The sequence below is a fragment of the Mesoplodon bidens genome (assembly GCF_964165515.1).
Source record: "Mesoplodon bidens genome assembly, chromosome: 17".
Lineage (NCBI taxonomy): Eukaryota > Metazoa > Chordata > Mammalia > Artiodactyla > Ziphiidae > Mesoplodon > Mesoplodon bidens.
The window spans coordinates 62,725,314-62,738,171 of record NC_138174.1 but is presented as its reverse complement, the minus strand read 5'-3'; the positions used below and the strand labels follow the sequence as shown (position 1 = coordinate 62,738,171).

General features: G+C 38.9%; 1 protein-coding gene across 4 annotated transcripts in view; it reads right to left on the bottom strand.

Moving 5' to 3' along the window:
• GPR180 (G protein-coupled receptor 180) overlaps positions 1–10,246 on the bottom strand; it is a 28,741-nt gene extending 18,495 nt beyond the window's left edge. The window contains exons 1-3 of one of the 4 annotated variants that reach the window (XM_081214584.1): positions 10,030–10,246; positions 7,438–7,596; positions 345–545 (exon numbers count right to left, since the gene is read on the bottom strand). In XM_081214584.1, the coding sequence (XP_081070710.1) occupies positions 345–545; positions 7,438–7,596; positions 10,030–10,174 (505 nt within the window). In that variant the 5' untranslated portion in view covers positions 10,175–10,246. The remainder of the gene's footprint in view (positions 1–344; positions 546–7,437; positions 7,597–10,029) is intronic. The other 3 variants (XM_081214585.1, XM_081214583.1, XM_081214582.1) reach the window with 3 other exon arrangements.
• Positions 10,247–12,858: the final 2,612 nt, after the last annotated feature.

Genomic DNA, 12,858 nt, shown 5'->3' with positions numbered 1-12,858 from the left:
AGCTTATCATAAAAACAAAAAGATTTAGAATGTAGAAACTAAAAACTATCCATAATTCTACCACCCAAAATATGGAAACAATCTGTTAACATTCTTGTACTTCTTTCTGTTTATTCTCTGTATTTTTTAACACACTTGAAACCATACAATACAAAATTTCCAGTTCTGCTTTAAAACTTAATAGTACAGCTGTTACAATTCTATAAGAAGATTTATTTAACCATTTGTCTACTGTTGGACACAAGCTGTTTTTAATTTTCAGTATTCTAAAAACACAACATGAAGATACTTGTGCATAAATCTTTTTCTGTATTTAGGACATATATTTAAATACATATTCTTACCAGATTCTCCAGCACTGAAATGATCAAATGGATTCCCTTCAGCATCCGGGTTTAGTAACATCATTTCAAATGGGATATCTTCCACCTGAGAATTCTCATTGTCCTCTTTGCACGTATACTTGTCTGCATAGAACACGAGCCACATTTGTGGATACGGAATCTGAGACACTGTCAGATTATGTTCAGTCTGATTCATGGCTACTTTAAAGAGAAAAAATAGCACTTTCAAAGCAAAATTCTCAAATGTATTCATTGTTTTAGTCACATAATCAATTTGAAATTACAATTCTTTTGTTTAGTTCTTATTGTCTCAGTAGTCCAAGCCCTGATGTAGTACTGGAATAAGTTCTGTAAGTCATAAAGCAGGTAAAAATAATGTATTTTAACCAACCAAAGGAATCACTATAAAAGTTCTATGAGATACCACAAATGACTAGAATAGTTTCACTGAAACTCTGAATCTCAATTTTAAGTATTTTCAAAGTTTTCAAGTGAGTTAGCAACACTAAAAATTTTTTTGTTCTGGTGGTAAAACGTACACAATACAAACATTACCATTTTAACCATTTTTAAGTGTACAGCTCTGTATTAAGTATATGCACAATGCTGTGTAACCATCACAGTAACATTTCTGAAAATTACTTGAGTTAAATTTAAAATGGAGCATTCAACTTTGGAAATTATTGTATCTAAAAACTATGACTAGGGGCTTCCCTGGTGGCGCAGTGGTTAAGAGTCCGCCTGCTGATGCAGGGGACACGGGTTCGTGCCCCGGTCCGGGAAGATCCCACATGCCGCGGAGCGGCTGGGCCCGTGAGCCATGGCCGCTGAGCCTGCACGTCCAGAGTCTGTGCTCCACAACAGGAGAGGCCACAACAGTGAGAGGCCTGCGTACCGCAAAAAAAAAAACCCAACAAAAAAACTATGACTGACAATCACCTTCAAAAGATTTTCCAAAATCTCTTCCTGATTGGTTATTCTTTAAAACGGTACTAAACGTAGAAAAATAGAAGTTACAGGAATATGAATTGTTATACTGGGTCACATCTATATAGGGTGTTGGGCTGGGGTGCGAACTCAAGAATGTTGGCCTCACACAGACAGTGCTTGAATCCTGGCTCCAATACTTACCTTCTATATGACTTTGGGCAAGTTACATAAGCAATGACACTCACTTTCTTCATCTGTAAAATGAAGATAATACAGCAAAGAGCTGATGCAAGGACTAAGTTATATGAGTCACTTAACATGGTATCTGTCATACAGTAGTTGCTGAATAAAGGTAAATTGTCCTTTTCCTTTCTTTAAAATATGGTGATTATACCAATAAGTGGTTCTTAATCCAGGGTAATGCTACTCCTCTGCAGGGCATTTGAAAATGTGTAGGGACAGTTATTTTGTCACAGCAATTGTTCTCAACTTCAAGATACTTGAAGCGGGGCTGTGCTAAACCTCATACAATCCAAGCTTACATGACAAAGACCTGTTCTGCCCAAAATGCCAGTAGCACCCCCTTTGAGAAACACTAAATGATGTCTAAGATCCCTTCTCGACCTAAAACTATGATTCTGACCTAAGAGAAACTCACTACTACCCTGAATGTTGCAGGAAAGTGGCGTCTCAAACACTATGTGTAATAAAGACAATGGAAGAGTTAGAGAAGCAAGTCTTACTAATCGTATTCATTACTTAACCTCTTTAAATTTCTTTCTTCAGTAGTAAACTTAAGATACTTGCCCTATCTGACTCAGAGTTCTTGTGAGGAGCAAATGAGACAGTATATGAAAATCCTGTGTGAAGAGTCTGATTCTCTATAAAGTAGAGTATTCTTAAAATATATGATTATGTTGGGTGCAATTCCCCCACTGCATGCCAGTTAGTCTTGATCTTTTCCTTAACTGAAAAAATGAAACTTTTTAATAAATAAAGTACATTTCTTGAGATAACCATGGAAATTTGTACATGGAAGAGATTTTAGAGGTTATTATGACATTATTCATTTTCTTAGATGCAGTAATGGTATTGTTATGGTAATGGTAATGGTCATGGAGAAGAATGTCCTTACTCTTATAAGATGTATGCTGAAATATGGTGAACTGCTCAAGGCACCCACAGCTTACTTTCATTTCAGTTAAAAACAAAAATCACACACATACAAACATAAAGCAAATGTAACAAAATATTATTGATAAAATTATTAAATCTAAGCCAAGGATATACAGATGTTGGTTGTACTATGCTTTCAACTTGTATGTATAATTGAAAATTTTCCTAATAAAAAGTTGGAGAAATATTATTTATACGTTGTCTTTATAAATGAGATACAGATTTATCTTGTCAGAATTCAAATTTTGAGGACTTAAACTTTACATTTGGGAATTTCATTAATAGTAGTTAAACTGGACAAGATGATTTTGTTAAGAATACCACAGCATTGTTTTTTTGGATATCTTAATTTAGCTGACATTTTTACTGTTTTTCTTACTGCACAGCTTCTAGAAAAAAGTAGCAAAGACTCTAGTTTCTCTAGTTTCTGTTAAATTGATGATCTTTAATAAGAATTCAATATATGATCAATAGCAGCTCAGAAATAAGGCTTTTGAAATGTGCAGCTCGAAATTATGTAATCTGGACTTCATTATATAAAGGCTTTGCTGTGTTGAGGTTTTATCACTTGCACTTTTTCTCTTAGATAAAACAATATAAAAATTTAACCATTATATTTTCACCAATACACTTTTTGATGTTTCATTTTAAATTATGTAGATCTACATCAAATAAAAACAAAAGTGCACTTCATAAAGTGATATTGGCCTTAGTTTTTGTCTTGCTGCCTTTTTCAGTATGCCTAGGTAATAAGCCTCTTGACAAAACTGCATGTTCATTGTTTTTGAAACAAAAGACTATAGCACAGCACGCTTATTGTATGCTGATGTAATGAGTACCTCAAATATTAACAAAACTTGAATTGCAGAGAATGGTGTTGAAAGGCTAATCGCCCAATAATATTATAAAAGGAAATGAATACTGTTAACAAAATTACCCAGAATAATAAAATACTAACACCTTTAAGCGATTTATACAATATACCAAATGTACAAGAGGAAATATATGCATATGGTGTAAAAAGATAATACTAAAAATGTTTTATATACAAAGTTACATTTAATTCTTATAATCTGACAGCAAATTTTTTTTGCATATAAACTCATCATTTTCTGTGCATTTAAATATCTTCTTTGTTTGCTTTAAAAACCTACAAAATAGTTTTTATCATTTAAAAAAATCTGATGTTTTATGACATTACTGAAAGAGAAAAAAGCAAAAAGTAAGACTGAAAAATAATCTCAAACATTACTTTGGGAGAATGTATAATCACAAGCAACATTCAACACTGAGATTTTTCAAATCTACTAATCTTTTCATAGTTTACAGCTGCAATAAGGTTTTACATAGGAATTAGGCATAGTTAATGGGCTCATCACCAAGTAGGTGAAAGGCTATTAATTCTTAAAAGTCTCATTAATGGTCAGGAAATGAGAATTATTTCTATAAGGAATTATTTTCAAATACGTGATACTACTACACTGTCATGAATTTAAGGATATGTTTTTTGTTTCAATGCATCAAAGCTTCTAAATAACAATATACTATAAATATGAAAATAATATATAAAAGTTAGAGAATACAGATTTTGTTAAGACTTGGCTTTTGTTAAGGGAAAAAGAACTGATTACATATGTAGAAAGTGATATATATGTCATTAGTACTTAATTTATTTCAGACCTCCAAATTTAACAAAAAATCTTCATTCCTCAAAAATTCCAGTTTCCTGAGATCTTCCGTTCCAACAATTCCAAAGAATACCCTTGCACTTAAGAGTAAGGAAGAGGAAGGGAAAACAGAAAAAGAAACAACAGCAAGAGGTTTTATAAATTATAGCTCTCTACATATGCAACTCCACCTAAAGGGTCATAATTAGAATCACAGCATTTTAGGACTTCTAGGAAGCTTAGAGAAAACTAGTCCAACTTCCTTGTTATACAGATAGGTAAAGTGCAGCTCAAAGATAACAAGATCTTATTACAAGTTACTAGCAGTGATTCTCAGTTTAGCTGTCATTGCAACGCAGCAAGTCTCTCTATATACGTTAAGTTCTGTGACTGAAGGTATTTGACTGATAAAAAAATTATGTTTTTGCAAGTGTATATAGTATATGGTATAATATTGATCATGTAATATAAGAAAACAAATCGATTGCTATAGCTCAAAGCTTTAAACTGCCTGAAAAGTTACTATTTCATTTAATTTCACTTTATTTTATTTGGCTGCGCCGGGTCTTAGTTGCGGCACTCGGGATCTTCCTTGACGCATGTGGGATCTTTAGTTGCTGTGTGCAGCCTTCTATCTAGTTGTGGCCTGTGGGTTTTCTCTCTCTAGTTGTGGTGCATGGCCTCAAGAGCACGTGGGCTCTGTAGTTAAGACACGCGAGCCTCTAGTTGAGGCACTTGGGCTCGACAGTTGTGGCGGGCGGGCTTAGTTGCCCCGCGGCATGTGGGATCTTAGTTCCCTGACCAGGTATCGAACCCACGTCCCCTGAATTGGAAGGTGGGTTCTTTACCACTGGACCACCAGGGAAGTCCCTGATAAGTTTTTTTTTTGTGTGGTACGCGGGCCTCTCACTGTTGTGGCCTCTCCCATTGTGGAGCACAGGCTTCAGACGCGCAGGCTCAGCGGCCATGGCTCACGGGCCCAGCCACTCCGCGGCATGTGGGATCCTCCCGGACCGGGGCACAAACCCAGGTCCCCTGCATTGGCAGGCGGACTCTCAACCACTGCGCCACCAGGGAAGCCCCCTGATAAGCTTTTAATAGAGAAAGAAAAAGACTTTGAGGTGCGAAGCACAAAGCAAATGACCTACTAACCAAAAACCCCTCAAGCGCTAAGTTCCATGACAAATTCATCCTACAAATACTTAGTCAATGCTTAACTGAGCACTAGTGTATCATAAATTCTCACTCATAGTACCATGTAACTAACATTCATAGTCCTTATCACAATAGCTGTTTCACATTTATTCACAGTGAACTTATTTATACCCTCAGCAGCCTTAAGGACTGTGAGAGTGTCAGTATTTTGGTCCCTTGATTTATCACGAGTGCCTTGCATAGTACTGGAAGTGCTGTGAATGAATGAATGAATAGACCAAAAGAGCCCTGCTGCTCTCACTGATTGATTTTATAACAAATTAATAAAATGTAAACTTGTAACTAAAATAAATGCTGTGGAGGAAAACAACAGGCTATAAAAACTCAAGTGTTAACTTAGTGGATGGAGGAGCCAAAGAGGGGAAGGAAGAAAAAGCGAGGAAAAGCCTGTGCAAAGGCCCAGGGTGGCATTGAAAGAAGACCTGCACTACAAATAAAATGAGGCCGAACGGGGCCATGCTGTGAGATGAAGCTGGGGTCGGGGGTAAGCAACAGCCAGACTCGGATGGCTTTGCTGATTAGATTAAGGAGGGCTGTCTTTGTCCCAGAGCAGTAGGAACCCACTGAAGTGTTGACGGGCGTGGTGAGGATGTGAATGTGACATGATCAAACCTGCCATTCAGAAAAATCACTCTGGTTCCAGAGGGGGACCAGCATAGCTGCAGCGGCCGGGTAGGAGTTACTGCAGTAGTGCAGGCGAGAGATTACGGCAGCCTGGAATAACATGGTGGGGTTAGAGATGAAGAAAAGCAGATGAATTCAAGAGATACTGAGAGGTAACTTACGAATCAAGAAGGGGATAGAGAGGTCAAAGAGGGCAGTGTTGGAAGACTCCTTGGTTTCTAGCTTATCCCCTAGATAGATGGTGGTGCCAGTTCCTGACACAGGGAAGACTGGAAGAGGACCAGTTTTGGATGGGCAAGGTGGTTGACATCATGAGAATTGGGAACAGAAGGCTAGAACTTTTTATACATATGTGGGACACCTAGCTGATTAAATTGGTGTAGAAAGGAAAAGAGAATTGATAATGAGTATTTGTATGAATTTCTGAGATAAGTTCTAAAATTCAGGGTTGAGGTAAATAACTTTATGTAACTGTCTCTTTGATATCTGGATCCAGTCATTCAGGCTTCTTCAGCATACTGTCAATGTCATCTCACAAACCTAGACAAAAGATCCCCACAATGGGTGGCAATGACTGGGGACTTGTACTCTTATTCCTACTCAGGTTATGAGGGAACCAGACAGCTGCTAAGACTAAGAAGACTGGATGTTTAGAAATGGCAGTGCTTTACTGACTAGACTGAAAGAAGAGTCAGAGACTCGTTTTTATGCAGAACATGGCAGGGGAAATACGGGGGGAAAGGGGAGAGGGATAATTCCTATTTTTTTCTCATGGATGTCTCATATTCCTAATTAACAACCAGTTAACTTCCAAGGGGTAAAATGGGTAGCATGGCATATGCTCTTCATTTCTATATTAAAAAGATCTGCGCCCTAATGCATGGGACAGTGTTGATGAGAATGGAAGAGCTCAAGAATTCAGGCAACTAGAATAATAAAAGTAGAGCCTCTCCAGAGGCAAACCTAGAGGTTTACAAATGATGTGGGGCTGGTATATTCTAAAATGACACATTGTGTCACCATATGACTTGGTCCCGAGTCCCAATAACATGTTGCCAAACAGCATCACTTGGGCTAAATTATACAATTAACTGAGATAATGCAAGCTTAGTGTTTAGCTCAGTGCTACCAGATAATAAGCATTGAACAAATGTTATCATTCACTCCATGCTGCCACTTGGTCAAAATATATCTGCCATATTGGTATGAATTATGTGACCTGTGAGAAGTCTGAATGTAGGAAAGTACACCTTTATAAATTATCTGGATATTTTTTCAAATATTTTGAATAAGAGGGGAAAAAGGCATTCTATCTTTTGATCAAGGAAAAGATTAGTTTCCTTAAACTTTAGCTTAAAATGTACTCAACAGAATGTGATATGTGCTGTGCCATGAAACATCTAGATATGTAAATACTATACTCCCGACATTAAGGAAGAAAAAAGTATACATAATGATCAAAGAAAAAAGGATATACTCACTTGTCAACTGAGCTTTGGATAATTTTTCACTACAACTATAACCGTGACCGCTTTCCTGCAGCTTTAGCCATTCCTGAGCTTGGAACAGGTAGAGTTTAGCTTCCTTTCCAATGGCTACTGCTATGTCATTGATTCTGACACAGAGAAGAGCATGGTCACCTGGACATCAGAACAAAAATTATCAACTAGTTTGGTCTTGTATGGAACTGAGATGGTAGGACAATTCAATACCTCTATTTATCAAAATGGGAATTAAAAGAGCAAGTTTTTCTTAAATCTCATCTTAGCTAGGTAGGTCACATTAGAATGACCATCCCATTCAGATGCAAGTCAAGAGATTATTCACATTAATTATCCAAAACAGTGTGTGCTGTTTCCTTATACTTCAGCTGATAACTCATGGTTTTTCACTGAATAAACAGCCACTTCTGTATGTAGACATTCACTGTGATAGAATTTTGCCTCATTTTACAACCACTCCACATCTTTAACACTTGCCTATAAACTATCCATAGAAATTTCCTGCCAAAGTTTCTTTTGTTTTTTAATATAACATGGCTGTTAATATTTAATTATTCTTTTAATATAAAAAACAAAAACATCTTATAGCAAGAAAGGTTAAATAAATGAGTTTTGGGGTAGACCTGATACAAAATTTGACATCTGTGACTTTTGCAAAGGAATTTTCAGAACAATATATGTTGTAAGACAACTATAGGATGAGCCTTGCTGCACACAGCGACTACATTTAAGGCCCAGGAGAGAAATAGCAAAAAGTAGTTGTCTCTAGGGAAAGGGACTCTGGGTGAGAAGGGAAACAGGACTGTTTTTTCATCTGAAGATCTTTTTATTCTCCTGTTTCTGTTGTTTTTACTATTATCACTTTGACTAAACATTTTAAATAAATTTAAAGTTATAGTATGTATCAAAAACTGTCTAAGTCTCTGATATAAACTAATTACGTTATAAATTATCTACAGCCTTAAAAGTGACTCTAAGGCCCTATTATTAACATCTTAAATCACATTCTGAATTAGAGTCCATATTTCAGTACTGTATGGTCTTAGTATTACTATTTTCCTGAATTTGAATTCACTGAAATTGGTAATAGTAAAATACACACACACAAAAGAGAGAAAGTGTGTATGTTAATATATTTGGAACACTCTATTCCTCAATCTTACCTGAGAAATCTGGATTTACTACATGTTTCTCCTCTATGTTTATCAGGTAATCACCATGAAATATCAGGGTTGTCTAAACCTGTCTGGGAGTCACGAGTAATAAGCCGTGTCACAGCTTCCATACATGCCAGATTTTTTGGTACTGTCCAGACTGTACCATTTATTGCAGTGACATTACTATCACTGTCAACAGTCAAAGTATAGTTACAGCCAGTTGATTAAGTAACTGAAAATGTTACCAAAAAAAATAATAAAACTCTCGAGTTTCTTCTTCCTTCTTCACCCAAGGTCTACTCCACAATAGATTTTGTTAAATGGACTGCATCTCCTTTTCTCGGTTATTTTTAAAACTTCAGATTAAAAATAATAAAATTTCCCTTCCCTTCACACCAACAATTCTGAAATTCAATACTTTAAATTTCTTTCTCAACCAATTAGCTTCCTGTTTTTATTATCTTTTCCTAAGAATCCTCTCTAGGACAGTATTCTGATCTTGCATCTTTTAATGCTAAAGACTCTATGAATCAAGGATCCTAACCTCATCAAAGCAAATAATTATCTGAGATATAGTAGTAGTCAAATTAAGTAGTATATACCAAGAAAAACATTCAAATTTTGAGGGTGCAAATAAATAAAGCAAAAATTAGAAGGAATGCAAATTCATTCATTGAAGAATTATGGATTTTTGAGGGAGACCAGAAGGGAAGAATCGAATGCAATCTCATTTCAGAAGGGCCACAGAGGATACAAATTATGAAGCTTCCAGGATACACTTGCACTCATTTCTGTAAAGTTAATTCTAGGACTCGTGGTCCACTGTAAAGCTACTCCTTTCGTAGGGAGGTAACCAAACTGTCCCAGCGATTGTGACAACTAGATTATCAGGTGCTTTGTGGGGAGGGGTGGGTGATTCCAAAACCTCTCTGCTGCAAGTAGGTTTTAGCAAGCTGATCTTAAGACAAAAAGAACAAAATCCAGGAAATCTAAGTTCTGGGACTTCACGAATTACGGTGCCTTAGTGTATACAATCAGGCTGAGAACGGAGCGAGCAAAGGATGCTTCTCTGAGCGAAAGATCTCGAAACTGGCAGCAGGAGAGTCATCAGCACATTCGTTAGGACGAGGAGGATTGGGGAAACGGTCTTTTAGGTGCAGAATACAGCCACTAACCGGGAGAGGTGCTGACAAGGATCTGGGGAGCAGCAACACAGGGGCTGGCCATAAACGCATCCCACGATTCCGGGAAGCTGCGATGGGGGCGGCTGCCGGCCACGCGGGAAGCTCAGGTGAGCTGGGTGAAGACCCCAGCCTCGCCGCCGCCGGCTCCCGGATCCCCACGCGAGGCGGGGAGGGAGGGGCCGCGGGATGAGCCCACGAGCCTTCATCCCTCTCCTCGCCCCCGCACCTACCGTGGAACTCGAAGTGGCCGATGCTCTGGCCCTGAGCGTCTCGGGCCGCGGCGCTGCTGAAGCTGCCTCGCAGCGTCTTACCCTGGTTGCCGGGTGGCCACCAGCAGCAAGTGAGGGCCACCGCCAGCAGCCGCAGCCCCCCCATCCCCGCCTCCTGCTCGGCACCCACAACCCTGCCCCTAACCGCCTGTGACCGCGGCCCCACGTCTACAGCTTGAGATGGGGAGGTGAGGGGAGAGGGACCGGCGTCGCGGGCCCGCCCCCGGGGGTCTAACAGCCAATGAGGGAGCCCCTCCACCATGAGCCAAGGATACCCACCAATCAGAGGCTGAAATGGGCGGGACTGCAGATATGCAAGTCCCATCACTCCCCGGCCTTTTGGCTAGTTCCCGCCTTTTTTATGGAGACTCAGGAGGACGTTGCTTCAGGTTACGGAAAAATTATTGCCCTCCTCTCCTCCGCGCGCGTGGTGCCATTGCGCATGCGCGGGAGCGCGGAAGGGGCGATGTGTGGGATTCGAAAAGAACTAAGAAACACACAACAGCAACGTTTCTGGTGAGGCGAGGAATACTCCAGCAAAGAAAGCCCTACGTGCCCATGTAACATACTGGACGTTTCCAATTTAATGTCTCAAAAGCACGTTAACTGCCCCTGTCCATTTAACGCCTGGCCTCTCGGCACCTTCAACCGGCTTTTTCCTCCTAGGTTTCCTGTCTTCTTGAGCTATGCCATCATCCAACAGGCCAGACAGCTGGAAATTATAGAGACACCGCGCCCCCCCCTTACCATCCCCCCCCATACCTCTACATCCAATCAATTCAATGAAACAGAAGTTTATTAGCGCCTCTTCTGGACGGTTAGGTTAGGAAGTGCCAGCCACTAGTCTACGCAGGCCACCATCTTACCATTATTTACTTGGCCTATGGCAACAGTCAATTTTCTCGAAGTGCTTACACGTAGTCAATCTCTAGCCTAGTACCACAGAAAGCTTTGGGAAGCGCAGTATGTCTGCATCGCTTTCCTTCAAAGTCTCTCAGTTGCCTTAGGACATAACCCAAACTCTTTAGAATATGACTTTCAAGTCTCTCGAATTTGCATCTCTCAACAGTTGATGTCCATCCTTACTGAGCCACTGTCAGTTTGCTAAACACACTCCAAGTCCTCCCCTCTGGGCCTATAGCACTTGCAGATTCCTCCTGCTGGAATACTTCACATATTCTACCATTCAGCCTCCACTTCATCTCCTTTTCTTACTTTACTTTCCCAAGGCACGGTAAGAAGCCTTTCTCAAACCTTCAAATCTGTGTTAGATACCCCTGGTACCAGAATCCCTTACTGCCCTCCCAGGGCAGTTACCACACTATTTTGTAAATGCCTATTGATTTATCTGAATCCCTTACTATATTGTAAGCTCCAGCTGGTCAGAGACTATGTCTGTCTTGATGAGAGTAGAAGCTCAAAAATCATTTCATGAATAAATGTATATTAATTATTTTCATTTGACAACAAGCTTTTATTACATATAATCAAGTTCTCACAACAGACCTCATCATTTAGAAAAAGAAATCTTGAGAGAACATTTCATATATACCCAACGTTTTCTATATCTCTGGATGACCAGGAATAAACTGGAGATATTAATATATGAGATTTTTATTTATTAAAATATTTTATTTATTTTTAATTATAAAAGTAATTCATGCAGCTTAGAAAAAAATTCACAGTCAAAAAAGTACGGGGAAAAGAAGTATGAAGTAAAAATTGAAGTCCTCATTTCCTTCTTTCCCTGCTCATACGGATACCCAAAGGTAACTCCTTGTTAATAGTTTAGGGTGGATCCTTTAAGACGTGCATTTACAAATTATGTGGTGTTTGCAAACCAAGGACAGGAATAAAATTGGTCCTTAAAAAAATCTGAACATTGGCCTTGAATACTGTGAATATTTCTTCTTCTCATTCTTCTCTTCGTAATCAACTTTGTTTTTCTCTCTCACTGAAGACAGGCTTCTTGATTCCTCCTTTCACTTGAATGAGTATAGCTACCAACAAGTTGCAAATTTTTATAGGTCCTCAGAGTTCAAGAAGAGCAACCAGACTATGCTAAAACCTTAGTCCAATTCCAATCCCAGGAAGAGGATTCAGTTAGCCTATGGTGAGTCAGATGCACATCCTGTGGTCTGCCTGGGTGGGTCAACTTGGGGAGATGATAAAGGGTAGGGAAGTCTGGTCCGATAGAACCGTAAGCATTCAGTACAATATATTTTGGTCCTCATTCCATGTTGGTACATTCTTTTTAAAGGCTATATATCAGCCCATTGCATTGAAGAAGTGAGACAATACTAGTAGGCATTTAGATTGTATCCAGTTTTTCATTATAGCAATGAACATACTTATGTTTTTCGGCAATTATCTATATTATACATCATGAAATTTGGGGATCATAGAGTGGTGTGTACATTTGAACTTTTCATGTATGTTACCACTTGGCCCCCCAAAATGGTTGTAACAAATGACACATCCACATATACTGGGTATTCCCATTCTTCTTAGACTTTACCAGCACATTATGTGGAAAACAAAAACAAAAAACCAAGAGATTTATTCATCTGAATAAACAGTATTTACTGATGGTTTATTCTGTACCTGGCCTGGTCCTGAAGCCTTGGGATTATAGCAGGAAACGAAACAAAGGCTTTACCTTCATGGAACAGTAACAATGAGCAATTCAACATAAATGTTGAAGATGGCTATGGAGAAAAATAAAGAAGGGTAAAGTGGCTCGGCAGGGATCGGGTACAGCTTGCTATTTTAACTGGAGTGATCAAGGAG